Source organism: Vulpes lagopus, chromosome 21, assembly GCF_018345385.1.
Source record: "Vulpes lagopus strain Blue_001 chromosome 21, ASM1834538v1, whole genome shotgun sequence".
Lineage (NCBI taxonomy): Eukaryota > Metazoa > Chordata > Mammalia > Carnivora > Canidae > Vulpes > Vulpes lagopus.
In genome coordinates this window covers 1,951,700-1,972,008 of record NC_054844.1, presented here as the reverse complement: position 1 = coordinate 1,972,008, position 20,309 = coordinate 1,951,700, and the positions used below count along the sequence as shown (strand labels likewise).

At 43.4% G+C, this 20,309-nt stretch overlaps 3 protein-coding genes and 1 pseudogene across 42 annotated transcripts in view; 2 read left to right on the top strand and 2 right to left on the bottom strand.

The window, feature by feature from the left end:
- Positions 1 to 5,075, bottom strand: part of DCP1B (decapping mRNA 1B) — a 60,480-nt gene extending 55,405 nt beyond the window's left edge. For 5 of the 9 annotated variants that reach the window (XM_041735691.1, XM_041735698.1, XM_041735690.1 and 2 more), the window contains exon 1: positions 4,790 to 5,075. In XM_041735691.1, coding sequence (XP_041591625.1) covers positions 4,790 to 4,939 — 150 coding nt within the window. In that variant the 5' untranslated portion in view covers positions 4,940 to 5,075. Of the gene's footprint in view, positions 1 to 196; positions 225 to 978; positions 1,142 to 2,945; positions 3,045 to 4,789 lie in introns of all 9 variants that reach the window. The other 4 variants (XM_041735696.1, XM_041735692.1, XM_041735693.1 and 1 more) reach the window with 4 other exon arrangements.
- The window catches only part of CACNA1C (calcium voltage-gated channel subunit alpha1 C), a 760,002-nt gene that overhangs the window by 29,567 nt on the left and 710,126 nt on the right, over positions 1 to 20,309 (top strand). The gene's annotated exons all lie outside the window — the stretch shown is intronic.
- Positions 8,061 to 8,959, top strand: LOC121479843 (annotated as a pseudogene).
- LOC121479840 (60S ribosomal protein L8-like) lies at positions 10,913 to 11,652 on the bottom strand. The gene has a single exon (XM_041735699.1). It carries the CDS (start codon positions 11,635 to 11,637, stop codon positions 10,945 to 10,947), a length of 693 nt encoding a protein of 230 aa, XP_041591633.1. The 5' UTR covers positions 11,638 to 11,652; the 3' UTR covers positions 10,913 to 10,944.

The following is a 20,309-nucleotide window of genomic DNA, read 5'->3' as shown; positions in this document are numbered from 1 at the left end:
AATTACTTAGTAATAAGAATTTTAATCCTCATTAAAAAAATAGAATATGCAATTAAAAATAGTTTATAGCAGTTAAAACAATTTTAGTTTTTCTCTAATATATAAACATAGGTACGAAAGTTAGAGATCATCCTTAAACTGGATTTATTATCAAGTTCATGTAATAACTTCAGTGTATTGTGAAAAACAGTCTTACTTCTCAAATGTGGCCCTCTTCCAGTGTGCTTTGAAAAATGCAAAGTCAAATGAAAAAAAAAAAAAGATACCAAAACATTATTATCTTTCCTTGTGTAAACAAACATAGTTAATTCTTATCTGTTGAGAAATCTATATCCTGGGCGCACTTTAAGCGCTAAGCGTTACCTAAAATGCCAAGGTATTAATCACTAAGAAAATGGCCACTACAGAACAATCAATACTACCCAAACAGTCTAAAAATTTGTGGCATTCCTAAAGTCGAATTGGTACAGTTGGCAAGTATTTACAGTCCACAGAGCCTTTAAGAATAAATGTGTAAAAATTAAATACTTGTATTATTTGTTACATTGATAAGAAGCTGAAACAGAAATACAGGTTAAGGAACTAGACAAGAACCTATCTATATACATTGCAAGGACCACTTGCTGCAAGGCCAGAACACTTTCATGTATGTCTTCCAGTATTTGACCTTAGACTGTTTCATCTTAGTGATCCAAATCAGGATGTTTCTATAGATAAGCACATATAAAGCTAACAGCTTTTGACTTGTTTCCCTTTTTCCTCCATGAAGTAGTAACGGAAATTACCTTTTCTTAAAAAAAAAAAAAAAAAAAAAAAGATCTTAATCCCCCATTTTAGTTTTGAAAAATCCAGAATCAGAAATGTTAAAAGCATGTTCATGTTTCTCCTGAAATTTTTTTCCAACTTGTAACAGGCAACTTTTTTGATTCCACAAATTAGTGAGATCAAACAATATCAGTATGTCTTTGTCTGACTTACTTCATTTAACACGGTGCCTCAAGGTAATGGACCCCACCTCTTGATTGAAAGACTGTTAAAGAATTTGTGGCCCTCTTCAATTGCAACGCGTCCTTAAAAAGTTTGAAATTCCCCCTCACTGACTAGAGGCGACTTCCACAGCCCAATACCAGACCTGGTCTCCCTGTAGAATGAACATATGCAACAGTTTTGGAGAGTTTTCCTTGGGATCCAGACCTGTAACTAGGAAAGTCTGGCACCAAACAAAATCCACTCTGTATATTGCCCACCATAAGCACTGTCATCAGCATTGAAGTGTGTCAGGATTTCTTAGATCTTCATTATGAATACCTGGAGTAGAGTTCTTGCCAGGTCTTACTAGACTAACTAGTTTATTATTCTCTCAGACTCTTTGCTGAAAAGAGGCGACCAGCCTAGAATACTCAGATCTTTTGATTTAAAAAACGTATTTCAGGGACACCTGGGTGGCTCAGCGGTTGAGCATCTATCTGCCTTTGGCTCAGGGTGTGATCCTGGAGTCCTGGGATCCCTGCAAGGAGCCTGCTTCTCCCTTTGCCTGTGCCTCTCTCTCTCTCTGTCTCTCATGAACAAATAAATAAAATCTTTGAAAAAAACCCCATATATCTAAGAAAAAAATTTTTTTTAAAGATTTTATTTATTTATTCATGAGAGAGAGGGAGAGGCAGAGACACAGGCAGAGGAAGAGGCAGGCTCCATGCAGGGAGCCTGACATGGGACTTGATCCCGGGTCTCCAGGATCAGGATCAGGCCCTGGGCAGAAGGCTGCACTAAACCGCTGAGCCACCCGGGCTGCCCCCCCAAAAAACATATTTTAAGTACTCTATTATACCTGGACAAAAAGGGCTTTGGAAATGCACATTCTGATCTATCAAGGCTGAAATGGCTCAATTTCATGTATTTTCCTAGTCCCTCCAGAGTTATCCAAGGATAAACAGATTTTTTTTTTCTTTCTGGGCCAAGCCCAGGGTTGGGGTTCTGGAGTATAGTTAAAAACAAGATTTTATTAGGTCCTTAGTCCTCTAGGCAAAGACCTCTCGTTAAATAATTATAGTTTATAGTTCTGGGGCATTTTAGCTAAAATTTTAAAAGTACAATTTAATGATTTACTATTACTCTCTATTATAAAATCTAACATGTATTAAAAAATTAAGCAGTTCAAAATTTAAAATAAGATGGAATACAAAATTGTGCCGGTTGGCCAATTACTGTGACTTGGCATAGTATTTAACACCTTTGAAACCACCCAAAGCAATCTCTACATTACTGATTATCTATGCTAATATAATGAAAAAGTAGGTCTCCATTTATCCCCATAAATCTGTCTCTCTCAATCATGCATGTAGCATCTAAGTCACCTATGAGCCTTTAACATATAGCAAATGCCTGTACAAAAGGAGATTTTAATCTGGAAGGTTATACTTTTTAAAACTCCAAATGATTTCAATACACACAAAACTTAGAAAACACTAGCTAGAAACATAATAAGGCAGTTTCTCAAGCTCAACACTTTTGATATTTGGGGCCAGATAAATCTTTGTCATGGGGGCTTGTCCTGTGTGTAGGGCATTTAGCAGCATCCCTGGCTTATCCTTTGGATGCCAGTAACATGTTCCCTCTTGGTGTGACAACCACAAATTTCGGTCAGATAACTGCCAAATGTTCCTTGGAGACAAAATCAAAACTAGCTACGAGCCACTACTCCAAGGACTGAAAGGTGAAAATATATTCTTCAAATGACAATTGGGTATTTGGGGGGAGCAGTCTTTTCAGATAATGAGAAGTAGTTCTAGCTCTAAAATTCTGATTCCCGTCATGACATTATTTTTCTTCATCTTTCCTTCAAGCACCTCACTTTCTGTCTACCCTCCATTTCTAATACCTCCTGCTCTAAATGCCTGAAGTCATTCTTCATCTATTTCAGTGTAGTAAGAATTTCCTTCCCTTACCTCCTATCTGCTTTCTTGCATATACTTTCACCTCCAATCTCAAGAATGTTCTTTATACTTTCAGTAGGTTTATGTTCAAAAGGCTCCAGTCCAGAGGCCCTGAGTGATGACATATGGAGACAGTGGTGACAAACTGCTTACCCTGAGCAACTGCTCTACCTCTGAACTAGGTCTCTTTCTTCTGGCTACCACAGCCTTGAAGATTAGTACTTTGAAAGAATGACCTTTTACTGAATGAATTATGCCTTGTCTGAAAGCAACAAGTTCAGGAAGCAGGAAAACATAACTCCTGTAAATAATGCATTGTGACACTTCTGTCTTTTGATGAGGCTTTAGAAGGACTTCACTGGCTATCTAATAAACCTCTGTAACTATTTTAACAGGGATCTATCACAGATTTCCTGTCAAAAGCCTATAGGAGACAACTGTTTTCCAAAAGGAATGGTTTCCTCTGCATGTTAACAATTTCTCAAGATTCTCCAGACTCTAACCTCGCTGACAAGTAGGCTCATGGAGATCCTTTCTCTCCTACAAAATTGCCTCGACAGAATTGACACGTTAAGTCTTTGGCATTTTCTTATACAGCAATATAATAGCAATACAATACGTATCATATCTTTGTATTTTTTCTAAACTCCCATTGATGAGATAGTCCAGTACACTGTTCAGTGTCCTTTATATATATAAAGACCCAGGTGACAAATTCCCCCTAAAATTAGGGGGAAATAACCTCTCTGCTGACCAAGTGGTGTACTTTCTATTACAGGTGGTGATTAAAGAGGTCTCCCTGCTTTCCTTTTTTGCGGACTAAGAGTACAGACCTGAGTTCCTCACTCCGTTCCAGCAAATCTCCTCACTTAAGAACTTAGGGCAACACTGTTCTCTTCTCTCTCCTTTTAGGACCTCCTTTTAAATCCTTTTACTTCTGTTAATGATTTTCAGGTGAATTTCTTTTATCACAGACTGCTCAAGATGTACGCTAGCAAAAAGGAGGCTATGTAAATGCATGCAGATGTTAAAAAAAATATGAATTTGCTCAAAATGCGTGTTTTCCTTGATTGAATCTTGATGTCTTGGAAAATATCTTTTAAAAAATCCCCTGAAATCCATTCATTCACGCTCAGTTCTCTATACTGTTTTCTAACTTATTTTAAAATGATGGATGGTCATATAACGAGCGGATTATTATTTGGGGCAAAAATCGTATGAGGAAAAGAAAAATTACATCTGCCTGCACTCAAGGGGGTGGGCTACAGGACCACACGCAGGCGTCGAGCGTTTGCCGCTCCCACCCCACTGCAGCTGTGAGGAGGTCCAATTTCGCTCCGTCGCTATTTACCGGGTTTCCGCCTCGAAGGGCACCAGGCACCCGGCTCCCCGCCTCGGCCTCCCGCTGTCCGCCCCGTCCCGGCTCGCCGAGCCCCCGGCTCCAGCCTCCCTCCGGCCCGCCCAGGCCCCCGCCCCCACGGCACGGCGCCCCGCGTCGCCCGGCTGCGGCTCCGCTCGTCCCGAGCGCGTCAGTCCTCCGGCCTCGGGCACCAGCCCCCGCCCTCGGCCCCCGGGGCCCGCCGCGGACGCGCAGCTCTCCCCACGTGGGGTCGTCGGTACTTAAGCCTTCCTCCAGCGTCGGTGGCGCCTCCGAGCGGCCGCCCTCTCCTCTCCCCCAGGTCCCGGCCGCCGCCATCCGCCGCCGTCCGTCTCCGTCCACCTCCGGCCCTCCGTGGCGGCAGCGTCTCCCCCGCCGCCTCCCTCGGTCCCGGGGGCCCGGGGGCCCGGGGGCCCGGGGCGGACGGTCTCTCTCCCCTCCCTCGCCCTGCGGCACGGCCCGGCGCGTCCGCACGCACCCACTCGTTGGCCCGATGGCCGAAGGTGTACAGAGCCACCTGGCTGGCCACGTCCACGATGCGGTTGATATAGGGGTCGTGGCGCTGCAGGGCCGCCAGGCTGATGTCGCGCCCCTTCCCCCCCAGGCCGCCAGCCGCCGCGGCCGCCATCTTCCCTCCCTCCCCGACATCGGCCGGGGCTGTCGGAAGCCACTCTCAATGGATCGCAGAACGAGCGAGCCGCCTCGCACCCGAAAGCGCGCGGCGGCCGCAGGTCCGGGGAGGCCTTCCTTCGCCGCCGCCGCCGCCCCCGCCCCCCAGCCGCGACACGCGCAAGACAGCACTAGTCGATGGCCGCAACCCCGCCCCGACGATCGCTGCAGGGGGCGACCGCCGGCCGCGGCTGGAGCGCTGAACGCGGTGCCCCGCCCCGAGGGCCGCTTTCTTCCTCCGGGCCTTGGGGCAGCGGGCGCGGCGGGGTGCCCCTCTCGGATGCGTTGGACGCCTTGGCATGTCTTGTCTTTGATCAGTGATCAAACCCCCAATAATAAATAAGCCTAAGGAGTTAATAGCTGAAGGGAAAGGGCACTGTGGTTTCTCCATGTGCGGACACCCTGGTTCTCGAACCCCCGGGCTTCCCGAGACCCTTTCAGGGCCCTGCCAGGTCAAAACCACCTTGATGACAATACTGAGCTGTATTTGCCGCTTTCACCGTGCGGACACAGGCACCAATGGTGAGCGAAAGTACAGGTGTCAGTGAATCAGGGCGGGCAGGGCACGACACTAAAAGCCGGGTCACTTGAGGGTGTTCTCGGTGAAGTAGCAAAAATCCTTGATTTTATTAGAGTCCAACTGTTTGGTTCACTTTTAAAAGATTAATTATTTCTAAGAGAGCGTGCAGGGGAGTGGGGAGGGGCGGGGGGGGGGGTAGACTGAAGCCCCCCCCCCCCCATGCAGCGGGCAGGGGGCAGGCCCTGCTCCCATCTCTTCACCCTGAGGTCACGACCCCAGGGGAAACCGAGAGCGAGGGGCTCAACCACCCAGGCGCCCACACTTTTTAAATCCTGTCTGAAGAAATAAAAAGTGTGTGCAAAGCACACGTGCTGCATGCGGGAGTACCATCTATTTGTCTCTAGGAAAACGCTGCTGTGCTTGAGGTGCAAGCTGAACTAGTATTTATTTTTATATTCACGGCACACTCTTCTTACTTGAAAGAAAGATGGACGGACCATGGTTATTGACACAGGTATTCGATAGACATTTTTTCAAAAATAAATAACATGCATCTGTCACTTCCAGGAAAACGAGCAATTACTGTTGACAATGATAATTTTTGAGCTTTCAAGTGAGAAATGGAAGCCTAGGGAACACATATCCACTACCAGGAGTTGGACAGCTTCTCAGTACTTGAAGTCTTTTCTGGTGAGATCGGTCGGCGTTTAGAAAGTCTGTGATGAGGGATCTGGTCTTAAAACCTTCGAGAATGTTGTCGGTCGGATACTTGCATAGCTGTATGTACATTTTTGTTAAACATTTTTAGCAAACGTTTAACATTTCTTTTGTAAAGGAATTTGCCTTTGAGTCTTGGGGTCTATGGATAAAGTCTACCTTCCCCAATATTTCAGGAAACATAGATTCACCCTAGTTGGCTCCCTAATAGCTGATCCAATGTCTTGTGAATCGAGATTTAGTAAATTCTTATTCTATTGAACTAAACCGTGAGTTAGTTGAATTTACTCATTTAATGCCTTTTTTAAAAAAAAGGCATTTATTATTTATTCATGAAACACACACACACACAGAGAGAGAGAGAGAGAAAGACAGAGGGAGGAGCAGGCTCCATGCAGGGAGCCCGACGTGGGACTCTATCCCTGGGACTCTATCCCGGGTCTCCAGGATCACTCCCTGGGCCGAAGGCAGTGCTAAACTGCTGAGCCACCGGGGCTGCCCTGTCTTGTCTTTTCTTTCTTTCTTTCTTTCTTTCTTTCTTTCTTTCTTTCTTTCTTTCTTTCTTTTTTTTTAAGAGCTTATGACTTATAGAATACTGAAATCCAAGTTGGAATAAAAGAGCATACAATAACAAGTCCTGATCTTTCAGAGTTTACATTCTAAGGAAGAGAGAAAAAAATGGGAAGTTTTTTTTTTTTTTTAACTTTCTATATTGTAAGGAAAAGAAAGAAAAGGGAAAAAACTTGAGGATTAGAAATCACACAGAAAATAAAACCCATAATGTTGCAGTGACTCCAGCATTGCCATCTTGTTCATTACTGGACCACAGAGCTTTGTTCTCTTTTTCAAAAATTCTTTTTTCCCCGAAAATCTTAAAGCTCCAATCTTCTAGGATGAAGACAGACTTCTGCCAACTTTCTGCTTAAATAACCTGTGTAAAATCAGGTCGTTGTTACTTATCCAAACATACCAAGCTGCAGGCTCTATGTTAGTAAAAGACCATTTATAATAGGCTAATTCTTTTTTAATCCATGTGACATTAACTTCCATTGGCTTCCACAGTGCTGGCATACTTCCACTGTGTTTCGGGAAGTCTCGTTATGATACCTTGAATAGCTACTCATGATTTTGGGGTTTCATGATTATTTTATAATTGTCATTATGAGATAAAACATGTGCCAACACTTGGTATTTAAAGTTTTATACTAGAATTTAAAACAAGTATGTAATGTGATAAAAAATAATGTTCAGGTCTATGATTTTTATACTATTGAAATGACTAAGATAAAATCCATCACCTAATCCATCAAGGTAATTGTTTGAACATAGTATATTTCAATTGTTTGAAAATAGAGATATAAACGAAAAATGTTTGGTTTTGTAGCTATGTATGAGTGCTTGTATATAAATATAAATTGACTTTTATGGCATAACAATCTGAAACATAAATACACAGTCTGCTTTACTAGTGCTCTTTGTTGTGTAAATGACCTCCAAGTTTTGCATTCGTTCTAGAGTAGAATGTGTCAGAATGGAGGGGAAAGAGGAGCTTGCAGGATGCCCCCTAAGAGTTTGTGATTCTAAAATGTCTTAAATGCTGGGGGCAGGCAGCAGTCAGGGTGGCCACAATTGAGGCATTGGTGTTGAACAGGTCATCCCGTGTCATGCCTGGTTTTCTTGGGACTCCGGCTGGAATAACCACCACATCACAGCCTTTGAGGCCATCCAGCAGCTGCTCAGGTCCGAGGTGGCCTTTCACGGTTGCTCTGGTCTCGATGTGGCTCAGATCTGCGGCTACTCCGGGTGTATGAGCAATATCGCAGAGGGTCAGGCGGCTCACTAAGGGGCTGTTCTTGAGAAGCAGCGCAAGGGGCTGCCCAATTCCTCCGGAAGCCCCAAGCACAGCTACTTTAGCATTGTTCTGGGCCGAGGTGCTGAAGCTGCGCGGAGAGCGGCGCGGCAGGGCGGGCGGGGGCGGAGAGCACGGCTGGTTGGAGCGCAGGCCGTGATCTGCGTCATTTCAAATCCGGTTAACTCCACCATCCCAATTGCAGCGGAGGTTTTCAAGAAACACGGAGCTTACGACCCCAATAAAATCTTCGGGGTGACGACCCTGGACATTGTCAGGGTCCTTTCATTGCAGAACTAAAGGGTTTGGATCCCGCGCGAGTGAATGTTCCTGTCATTGGCGGTCATGCCGGGAAGACCATCATCCCCCTGATCTCTCAGTGCGCTCCCAAGGTGGACCTTCCCCAGGACCCGCTGACAGCCGTCACTGGGCGGATCCAGGAGGCCGGCACGGAGGTGGTGAAGGCCAAAGCTGGAGCAGGCTCTGCCACCCTGTCCATGGCATACGCCGGAGCTCGGTTTGTCTTCTCCCTTGTGGATGCAATGAATGGGAAGGAAGGAGTTGTCGAATGTTCCTTTGTTAAATCCCAGGAAGCAGACTGTGCCTATTTCTCCACACCATTACTGCTGGGGAAAAAGGGCATCGAGAAGAATCTAGGCATTGGCAAGATCTCCCCTTTTGAAGAGAAGATGATAGCAGAAGCCATCCCCGAGCTGAAGGCCTCCATCAAAAAGGGAGAGGAGTTTGTGAAGAACATGAAACGAAAGAGCAGCCAGCTAGCAGTCCGTTTCCCTAACTTATGAAGGCATCATGTCCCTGCAAAGCCATCTCCTGCCCTCATGTTTCCGTTGCGTTAACCACCAGTGTCATGTTAACGTCACTGCCCCTTCCAATCGCAAGTCCGTCAATGTGTGCATCAATAAAAGCAGGCTTCCATTTTCTTTAAAAAAATAAAATAAAATAAAATGACTTAAATGACTGATGGTTTGCTTGTGCTGCCTGTATGAATCGTCCTTTTTGCTAGGAATTTTGTACTAAAATATGATAGAAGTAAGGAATTAATGAATGCCCTCTTTCTCCTATTGGAGGGAAATGGTTTGAAGCTTGTTACCAGTTGTTCTCAGTGCATGGTTCATTTCTTTTGTAGACAGCAGTAAACAGTGGAAGAGGAAAGGGAAACTACTTTAATAACTTCTTTTTATCTATGTGGCCTATAAGTGACCTTACCTTTAACCTGGGGATCCTTTTTTTTTTTTTTTTTAAGATTTTATTTATTTATTCATGGGAGACACACAGAGAGAGGCAGAGGGAGAAGGAGAAGCAGGCTCCATGCAGGGAGCCCGATGTGGACTTGATCCCAGGACTCCAGGATCACACCCTGGGCCAAAGGCAGGCGCTAAACCGCTGAGCCACCTAGGTGTCCCTAACTTGGGGATCCTAACTAATATCTGCTCTACCAATTTTATGGAATAAATGAGATCAAGTTAGCATACTTGAAAAAGATTTACAATCTAGGAAATGTTCTACAAATGAGAAAAGCTATTCTCATTATACATCATCAAGGGCGCCTAGGTGGCTCATTCAGTTAAGTGTCTGCTTTTGGCTCAGGTCATAATCCTGGAGTCCTGGGATCAAGCCCCATGTCGGGCTCCCCAATCAGCCAAGAGTCTGCTTCTCCCTTTCCCTCTGTCTGTCACTGCTTGTGTTCTCTCTTGTTCACTCTCCCTCTTTCAAATAAATAAAAATCTTAAAAAAAAAAAACCCTACATCATCATTAGCATTAGTTTCATCATTGTTATTATTTCTTTTTTTAAAAAAAGATTTTTAAACTTATTTTAGAGAGCGTGGCAGGGGAAGCAGAGAGAGGGGGAGATAAGTAGACTCCCCTCTGAACTCAGGGGCTCCAACCCAAGACCCTGAGAGCATGACCTAAGCCGAAACCAAGAGTTCAACACCCAACCAACTGAGCACCCAGGTGCCCTTGTTATTATTATTTCTAATAGAAGCCCAGAAGGATCCTTCCTGTCCAATTACATTGCCACTGCTCAGTTCGTCTCAACAAAGTTCTGTGTGACAAGGAGCTTGTTTTTATTTATTTATTTTTTTTTTATTTATTTTTTATTTTGGGGATCCCTGGGTGGCGCAGCGGTTTGGCGCCTGCCTTTGGCCCAGGGCGTGATCCTGGAGACCCGGGATCGAATCCCACCTCGGGCTCCCGGTGCATGGAGCCTGCTTCTCCCTCTGCCTGTGTCTCTGCCTCTCTCTCTCTCTCTCTCTCTCTCTCTTTGACTATCATAAATAAATAAAAATTTAAAAAAATTATTTTTTATTTTGTTAAGAATTTGTTTATTCATGAGAGACACAGAAAGAGAAAGGCAGAGACAGAAGCAGGCTCCTCACAGGGAGCCAGATGTGGAACTTGATCCCAGAACTCCTGGATCATGCCCTGAGCCGAAGGCAGACACTCAACCACTGAGCCACCCAGGTGTCCTGACAAGGAGCTTGTTAATTCCCAAGGCAGTTCATTCCCAGAATTTCTATAAAATGGATAATGTGAGCTAAAACATACTTATCTAAAACTTCAAAAACAGAGGAATAAATAATATAGTAGATACATGTCTGTTCCATGAGATTGCAAGCAGCTGAGATGTGAAATAGCTGTCAGAGGGCCTTGGAGCAGAATGAGAAGGGGCAGATGTGGGGAAGAAAGGGACCTGTTGGGTGAGCCTTTGCTCAAGCCTGAAATTTCTCCAGTCTGGGCCCAGCCACTGCCTGGATTAAACCTCTGCTAACCTGGCCTGGAGTGGACTTGGGACTTGGAGTGGACTTTTTTTTTTTTGGGGTGACAGAAGGACACACTTTATTGAGCCCCTCAAGCCTAGTTTTCCTTCTCCTGCACAGTCTTGGTTCCCCGGAGACGCCCAGTCCGGCGGGCAGCAATGAGACCCACTTTGCGGCCAGCAGGGGCATCTCTGCGGATAGTAGAGGGTTTGCCGATGTGCTGGTGGTTGCCACCTCCAAAAGGATGCTCCACAGGATTCATGGCCACACCCCGCACACGTGGCCAGCAATTCCTCTTTGCCTTGTACTTGTGGTAAGCACGGCCAGCCTTCAGAATGGGCTTGTCAATGCGACCACCTCCAGCAACCACACCCACCACGGCTCTGTTGGCGGAAGAAATGACCTTTTTTGAACCGGACGGCAGCTTCACTCGGGTCTTCTTGGTCTCCGGGTTGTGGGAGATGACGGTCGCGTAGTTCCCGGAGGCTCGGGCCAACTTGCCTCTGTCACCAGGCTTCTCCTCCAGACAGCACACGATGGTGCCTTCGGGCATGGTGCCCACCGGGAGCACATTGCCTATGTTGAGCTGGCCTTTCTTGCCGCAGTACACGAACTGGCCGGTGTGGATGCCCTCGGCGGCGATGAACAGCTCCGTCCGCTTCTTAAACCGGTACGGATCCCGGAAGACAACCTTGGCGAGGGGTGCCCCGCGGCCCGGGTCGTGGATGATGTCCTTCACGATGCCCTTGATGTAGCCGTGCCGCTCGGCGAGCACTACGAGTACCGGCATGTCATGTTACCCAGAGAACTTTCCAAACAAGTACCTAAAACCCATCTGATGTCTGAAGAGGAGTGGAGGAGACTTGGTGTCCAACAGAGTCTAGGCTGGGTTCATTACATGATTCATGAGCCAGAACCACATATTCTTCTCTTTAGACGACCTCTTCCAAAAGAACAACAAAAATGAAGTCTTTCTGGGGATCGTCAATTAAATCTTTTTCAAATTTAATGTATATGTGTATATAAGGTAGTATTCAGTGAATACTTAAAATGTACAAATTGTTGATCCATACCTGTGCATGAGCTGTATTCTTCACAGCAACAGAGCTCAGTTAAATGCAACTGCAAGTAGGTTACTATAAGATGTTCAAGATAAATTTCTTCTAGTCAGTTTTTCTCTTAATATAAGTGCCTGTTTGACTTTGTCTGTGTTACTTTTGTTAAATAAAGTTTGTATGTTGCAAAAAAAAATAAGAACTGGAGTTCTTTGGAATGGGGAGACCACACATACACATTCTCTTCTAATCTCATTTTGCCTCTCTCCGCCAATCCCACTAAACCTATTCACTTTACCTCATTGTCAGGGGTCAGGCTTAGTGGGCACAGATGACCTCTGCACTAAAGATGTCTTTCTAGTTGCTTCCCAATGCCTAGACCATGTTAAAACATGAGAAGTGCCTTTAATTCCACATGAAGAGATTATAGGCTTAAAACACAAGACCACTGTGGTAGCTAATGTCTGTGAGTTTCAGCACCTGAATGCTAAGAGGGAGAGCAGGATGTGGAAAGGGTGTGTCGAGACAGCAGAAGACAAATCTCCATTTTGCAAGTGCACCATGGAAGGGACCGTGGAAGTTGCATAGACCATCTGCTGTGTCTCTGCAAACACAGGCAGCTCTGCGTCATGATTCAGAAAGCTGATACTGAATGTGGCCAATTTCACATAAAGTTTTGTCCTGGGGCAGAGTGGGAGTGTGGGGGCTTGTTAGCGGATTTTGCATTAGGACAGCAAACTTGAGTTGCCTCTCATGTTACCTAGGTGTGTGTGGTGCCAGCCAGTTCACTGTGGCACTACCAACACCGTCGAGGGATGACCTTATGATTATTTGATTTGGGTAGAATCCACAGTTCTAGGCAGGCCACTTCAATTCTCTGTGGGATAAAGTGATTGAATTAGGATGCTTCCCCACTCCACATTGTGTGGCTAGCTATTGAACCACCTCCAGTCATCTCAAATGCAGCACTCTTTACCAATATGTCGATGAGCCCAGAAACAATAATGAACAATCTGATGCACATTGAAATTAGGTCAGGAAAGCAGCGTATTGAGGATTTATTAACATTATGTCAAAACTGAGGGCTGAATGTTATAATCAAGAAAGAGAAAGGGTGTCTTCCTTCATTTTCTGTGCTCTTTCCTTCTCAGAGGGAAAAACAGTCACTGTTGGGAGAAAGGAATATTTACCCTTGCTACTCTTTAGGTGGCCTACTACCAGGGGGTGATCAGCTCTCTCTGCAGATTGTTAATCCAGGTGAAATACCTATCTCAAGTTACCTTGACGATTTACATGGCAGTCTATAGGAAGCAGTCGGAAAAAAGTGTCAGGGAGTCCTAGATGGAATACATTTGAAGGATTTTCTGATTACTTATTATCAATACAACCTACCATGTCAGCTCTCCACTCGGTGATTGATTTTTCTCTTTTTAAACTGATGTGTGAAGCCCCAAAGGAAAATGAACAGCAAAATATTGTGCTGAAGTAAACTTAAGTCCAAGGTAAGAGGGTTTGGAAGAACACTTGGCTTAGTCAGGAGCCAGTACTCTAAAAATGGGTTAGAGGCCTGAGGAGGCGGTATAGAATCTGTTGAGAGAATGCTGAGATTTTAAAACATTTCCCAGCCTGGACCCTCAAGCCTGTCTTATATAGTCTCTATTAGGTTTGACAAACTATAGCCCACAGGCCAAATCTAGCTCTCTGCCTGTTTCATAAATAAAGTTTTATTGGGGCACAGTCACACTCAGTGTATTGATAGACAGCCAGAGGGCTGCTCTCACCCTAGAACAGCACAGTTGAGTGGCTACAACGGAAACCAGATGACCTGCAAAGCCTAAAATATTTACTCTCAGTTCCTTTGCAGAAAAAGGTCGCCAACCCCGGTATTTTTGTTGAATAAGTCAATAAATAACACATCTAGTTGTCACCTGGTTTGTGCACATTATAAGCACATAATGAATTAGAAAGGGCAACAAAGTATGAAGCCTAGTTTTTATTCTCGAGGAACTTAAAATCTAGTTGAGGAAACAAAGCTAAGCATACATGAAAAAATGGTGAACAATAAAACACAATATATAACCAAGGGCTAAATTGTGATATATTGACAAGTGCCAGAATTTGGAGAAAGGGAAGGAGGATCAGTGTGTCCCTTAGTAGTTGAAGCAGGCACTATTTAATATAATCAAGTTCCAGGATACCATACCATACCATCCAAGTTCCAGCTTGGATGCTCCCTTGAGATCCACTGTAATTGGATTTGACCTGTATTTCTACTCTAGTATCATTTTAAGTCACTGATTTTTTGGCCATGTGCTTTGGGGATACCTTAATGATCAGAAGTATTTCTGAGTAACTTTCACTGACTTATTTTTCTGGGATTGGGATTTCTTCAATATCCCTAACCTATGGAGAATGTAATTCAGTCATAGCAGCATAATTCTTTTTTGGGGGGAGAGAGTATGTATAATGATGAAAAACGTGAGTTTTGAAGTCAGAGAGACCCAGATCTAAATCTTGGTCTCATCTCCTCCTAGCTATGTAAACTTGGGGGTTCTATTAAGCTCCAGGCCTCAGTTTCTTCACCCACAAAATAAGAATAATAGCACGTACCTCCTCAGGTTGTTGTGGGAGCTAAATCATATAATGTGTGTAACGTGCTTAGAATATAAAGTGCCTGGTGCAAAGATGGGGCTCTCTCAATGTTTCGTCATTGGCCATTGCTTTTGATTATGGCAGGATTTACATTCTGGACAAGAGAGTCACACATCCAGAATGAGAATTAGTATTTTATCATTTATAAAGGCACCTTGTGTATGGTAAACAAATGTACTAATGCAAAGTGCAGAATTATTTCTACCCCTTTTTAGTTTGCTAATGGTTGTGATTCTTAATTTTTAACATTATCGCTATTGCCAGGCCTCTGATTTATTTCTTGGATGTCCTTAGGAACCTGGGGACAAGAAACACTATATATAAAATTGCAAATATAGGTCTACATTCTGGGGTACTGCAGGAGTCTTGAGTGCTCTCAGGGTCTGTACTGTCTTTGGAAGAAAGGCAGGTTGGCAGTGGTACTAGCTTTGTAGATTGGGGATCAGCATCCCTAGGTTTTCACCTATTTCTGTGATTAGAGGAGAAATCATATAGAAACCAGACCAGTTTTTCTTATTTGTAATAGGGGATAATAACATTTATTTTTGTAACAATTGTGAGTATTCTTGAAAGAGCTCTTTGAAACACTTTAAGGATTTTGATATAATCATGATGTATGAGGCTTTAAAATCAGGATTTGAGTGTCCAAAGAAGGCTCTACTTCCTCTGTGGATAAAGCCTGATTATAGCACAGCTTTTTTTCCCCCTAGAGGTATTTTAACGATTAAAGGGCCGAGTGTTTTTTTTTCTATATTTCCTGTTGGTAATAAGTGGCCTTCTGCAGGGCTTTGACCTTTGCTGCTGTTATGGAGACTCCTAGGAGCAGTGGCTATGACCCCAGCAAGCCTGGTTCACACTGTTATGGGGTCGCTGCCTCTGAGGGCCCTAAGTATTAATATATTTTCAAAGAACTGCAAACACTGAACCCACTGTTCAGTTTTAGTTGCTTTGTTAAGAATTATATGGGCTTTATAATAAAACAAGAAAATGTCAGGTAAACAAACATGTTTAACCTAAATAAGCCATGATTAGTCTAAACTGGGAGAGCTCTTGTAATAAGTAGGGCAGCTCCTGTCTCACTAGTTTCCTGTGAAGTAGATAGCAAGTATTGCTGTATTCATTTGTCAGATAGCCTTTACATTTAATCATTTATTCACCCAGTGAACATTTAGTAAGCTCTTATAATAGGACAGGCATAGAGCTGCGAGCTGAGAATACTACAGTGAACAAGACAAGCATGCCGTGCCCTTCTGAAGTTTAGAGTCTAACTGGGAAGATGGACACACAAACAGGTAATGACAATCAGGTGGGGTTGGTGCTTTATAAAAAGTTTAGGATGCTATGGGAGCACATGGCAGAGGCACAAAAAGCCTTTGGTTTAAGTGAATTGCCAAGAGTAACAAAATGAAGGTGTTGTACATCTTCTCTTTAGGACCAGACCAGGGTGGAATAGCCCTAAGAGTGAGAGACTGGGCCCTGCTCATTCTTACACTTGGAATTTTCTTGGGTGGTTTGAGCTTTTGGTCTTAGAGAGGCAGTAGAGACTTGTCTGAGTAGTGCCATAGACAGCATATCCTAAAGCCACTTGATCCCCTCTGGCCTTAGAGCAGAGAGCAGAGACTAAGTAAGACCTTAGGGCAGTCCTTTCCTCCTTTGATACTACCAAGTCCTGGCTGGAGTATTCATCTATATGAATAGTATGTACTCGAACTACCAGCAATTTTCATCTGCTTTAGCCCTCCCTCATTCTGCTCCCTAGGGAATTCCCTTCCTGAGACTGTATTCTCTACTTCTTCACACTTGTCACCCTGAGACAGGGCAGAGGAGACCACTGTCAGCTATGAAAGGGCTAGTTTACTAGTCACTAGACTCTCCTATACACTTTCTCTTTCCCCAGTGCTGAGTGATCATCTTCAAGTAGGGCTAGCAAGGTATACTCGTTGGGCTACATTTATTCTTTCTTATTCTTTCCAAGGAGCTATACCGCTCTTATTATCTTCACTGCATTTCATGAAATAAACTATAGCACTAGCTTGTCATAGCTCCAATTTTCCTTCAGTGGGGGCTAAAAAATCCAGGCAAAGGCTGGCTGGAAGTCCACATATGGAGATCCCAGGAGCCCTCTCTTTGCCTCTTTGCCCATGCCTGAGGTTAGGGATGGATGAGGAGCAGGGATCACTCCTAGGCGTATAAGCTTGAATTATCGCCAAGATAAGTCATTTCAGCAACTTTTTGGAGGGAAGAAAACTCCCTCCAAAAAAGAGTGGCTTTTGTGAGGTTACATCAGCTTAATGTAGAGAGAGCCTAGAGCAGAAGTTCTCAACCCTGGCTACACATTATAATTGCCGGAGGGCATTTTAAAAGAAGTACCAATGGCCAGGGCTCATACAGACAAGTTAATTGAACTCAGGTTGGGCCCTGGTAAATCTCCTTGAAATGAGTCTAACTACTTCCAGGTTGGAGAGCCACTGGGCAGCCTGGTTGGCAGCCTCTGTGCCAAGGACAAGCTTCCTGGGTTTGAATGTGGCTCAGCTAGTGTGGGCAATTCCTTATCCCATGTCAACTTCAGTTTCCTTCTCTATGAAATGAGGTTTTTAAAGAATCCTACTTTGTAGGATTGTTGTTGAGAGCTAAACAAGAAAATACAACTAATGCACCTGAACCATATCAAGTACTTAATAATAACACTAATGACAGAACAGGACTAGACGGGGCAATGTTCTCTCCACCATGATCATTTATTAAGGACTATGGTGATCAATTCAGCGACAAATGAGATGCTCCATCCTTTAAAATTATTCACTTTATTAAAAAATGACATGAATGGCTTTGTTTCTTAAATAAGGAAGAGTATTTCTTATTTTAAGCTTCTTTTTTTTTTAAAGATTTTATTTATTTATTCATGAGAGACAGAGAGAGAGAAAGAGAGAGGCAGAGAGAGACACAGGCAGAGGGAGAAACAGGCTCCACGCAGGAAGCCTGACACAGGCCTCAATCCCGGGTCTCCAGGATCACGCCCTGGGTGGAAGGCGGCGCTAAACCACTGAGCCATCCGGGCTGCCCTATATTAAGCTTCTTAAACCTCATTCTGCTTAATGTCTCCCACTTGATATAATTTATTTATTTGTTCATCCATTTGTTCTTTGATTTGACAAATGTTTGTTGTGCCCCTATTAGGTTGCCAAGTACTACCTAAATATCATTAATATGACAAAAATTAAAAACAGACCCTGCTTTCCAGGAACTTAAAGTTTGATGGAGGAGATACATCAAATACAGACAAATACCATGTTTACTATCACAATAGATTTATAAAAATACATAAGTAAAAGTTCTAAGAACAATTTCTGGTCCTCCAGGGTATCTGGGTGACCAAAATACGATTATAGTTTTGGCACTACTTAAGATGTCGGATGCTGGCTTCAGCCCAAGACATTCTGAATTAATTGATGTTGTGTCACTGGGGTATCAGGATTTGTAAAAGTTCCCAGATGATGTTAATATATGTTAAAGTTTGGGAACCATTGATTTAGAAGCTTTCTACTTATCAAGGATACAGCTCTAGATAGACTGGAGCTACATGCTTAGGAGTCTTCTGGACATGACTTGGACTTTGGTATTGAAAGTTTATCGTCTAGGCAACAGGCTGCAATTGAAGAGAGAAGTGACATCTGATTTGCAGAAAGATAATTCTGGCTACAATGTAGAAAATAGGTGGGCTGAAGACAGAGTAATATTAGGGGAAATAGATGACACTGAGGGCCTAAATCGGACTGGGATGGTGGGACTCTGATGCCAGGTATCAAAACCCTGGGCACATTGGGGGAAGGACAAGGAGTCAGAGCAACAGAAATGTTTTTTTCTGCTGGTTTTCAGCTTTGAAATTGAACTGCCATCTTGGTAAACATCTAAAGAATTCAGATGATGCTTTGCAGGCTTAAATGAAGACAGCTCCTTCAAGAACTCTCAAGCATTTATGGATTTCAGGATGAAATGAATTCATCAGAGATGAATTTTCACCCTTAAAAAATAAAAGGACACAGATTCTGTAATTGCCCAGTTAATCTTGGCAAAGTAGATCATTAAGCTCCCAGACTTTTTTGAGGAAGGGGAGTGGAATGGTCTGGCTACTTACACTGATCCAATTACCTGGATAATTGCCAACTATCCACTTACCATTGTGATGTGGTGGTTTTTTTTTTTTTTTTGGCCTTATCTAATGCTTCTTGTAATCAAAACGTATTTTTACTGTTGTTGGGTCTGTGGAGCTAATGTGAGTCTGGTGGCAAGATGATTGGGTTCATTTGCCTTGTGCTCCATGAAATTCAGTTGTCAGTCAAATCCTAATGCCAGACTCCTCACTCTTAGGAAGGCGGTAGAAAAAAACAAGAAAGGCCCAGTTGGAGGTTCACATCTTGCCTGGAAGACGTAGCACAACAAATCAGAAAGACCTTAGGTTGCTTTCTAGACTGACACAACACAATATTAACGTCTCTAAGAAAGTGAGGTTCGGAATATTTTTTCACAAACTCTAAAGTATAAAAACTATTCTTTGCTAAAGAGCCATACAAAATCAAGGCATTGGCCAGAGTTTGCAGACCCCTTGTCTAAACAGTGGACAAAACAACACATCAAAGGCTGATATGCAACATTTGCTGATTTACCTGCTATAGATATCTCACTATGACTTGATTTCACATAGCAACACTAACGTCACTGGATGCAGATTAGGGAAGAGATGCTCAGTAGCCTATGGTTTTCCACCATTCAACAAACACAAATGTAAGTAACTCCAAGAACTCCAAGAATGTAGTTAAAGTGGTCAGGAAGTAATGAGGTTTTGACTGCTTCTCCCTTTTGTTTTTGATGTAACCTATTTAATTGTAAGCTTACATAATTTAATACTTGTTATGTTTAACAATTGGTTCAAATTTTGTATTTCTGAAAATTTTACAATCTTCTCTCACCAGCTGGTGTGAGTTGGCTCCTGCACACCACTCATAGTAGAAGGGAAGGTAGAATGTTGAGAAAATAGCTGGGATAAAAGAGAAGAAGTGAGGAAAGATGAAATTCAAGGCTGTGGGCAAACACTTGATCCATTGAGATGCAGCCAAGTTTGGGCATTACACAAGACAGTAGCTGATTTTACAGAGCTAATTTGGTCTCTCTATCTTAATAAGCATGACTCAACTAATTTGAGAAGAAAACTCAGTTCAATTTGACCAATACCTGGCAGAGACAGAGAACTCAATTTAATACACAGCAAATCTGATTTTAAAAACATAGCACTCGAATTTACATGTGAGTAAAGCTATGATGGTAAAACAAAAGATAGAGCTTTTCCCTTGCCATCATATTGGGTTTTCTTTCCTAGTCCAACTCTCTTACAAACATGCAAATAAACTGAAACCAGCTAAAACAGCAGTTCCAAGTCCCTAACTAACTAACCCTCCTTTAAGCATTGCCTAATGAGGGAGTAAAATCTGTCACTGTCCAGTGAAAGAAGGGATTCCTGATTTCTGTGGATACTATTGAAATGAAAAAAGTAGAAGTCAAACTGAGTGGCTCCCTGAGTCATGACTTGGGGGTCTGAGCTGTGTGAGTCTTTAACTGTCCCGGAATGGTACAGAATGAATGGTTTGGTAGGAGGGAAAGAGGAAGGGGAAAAGCAGAGGTTGAGATGCTTGAGGGTGGGAAATAGAATCCAGATGGCCTCTAATGTAACATGTTATTTTTGTGAGGGGGGTACTGTTAA

Excerpts from the sequence above, each read along its gene's own strand:
- LOC121479840 (XM_041735699.1), bottom strand. The coding sequence starts at position 11,637 with ATGCCGGTACTCGTAGTGCTCGCCGAGCGGCACGGCTACATCAAGGGC.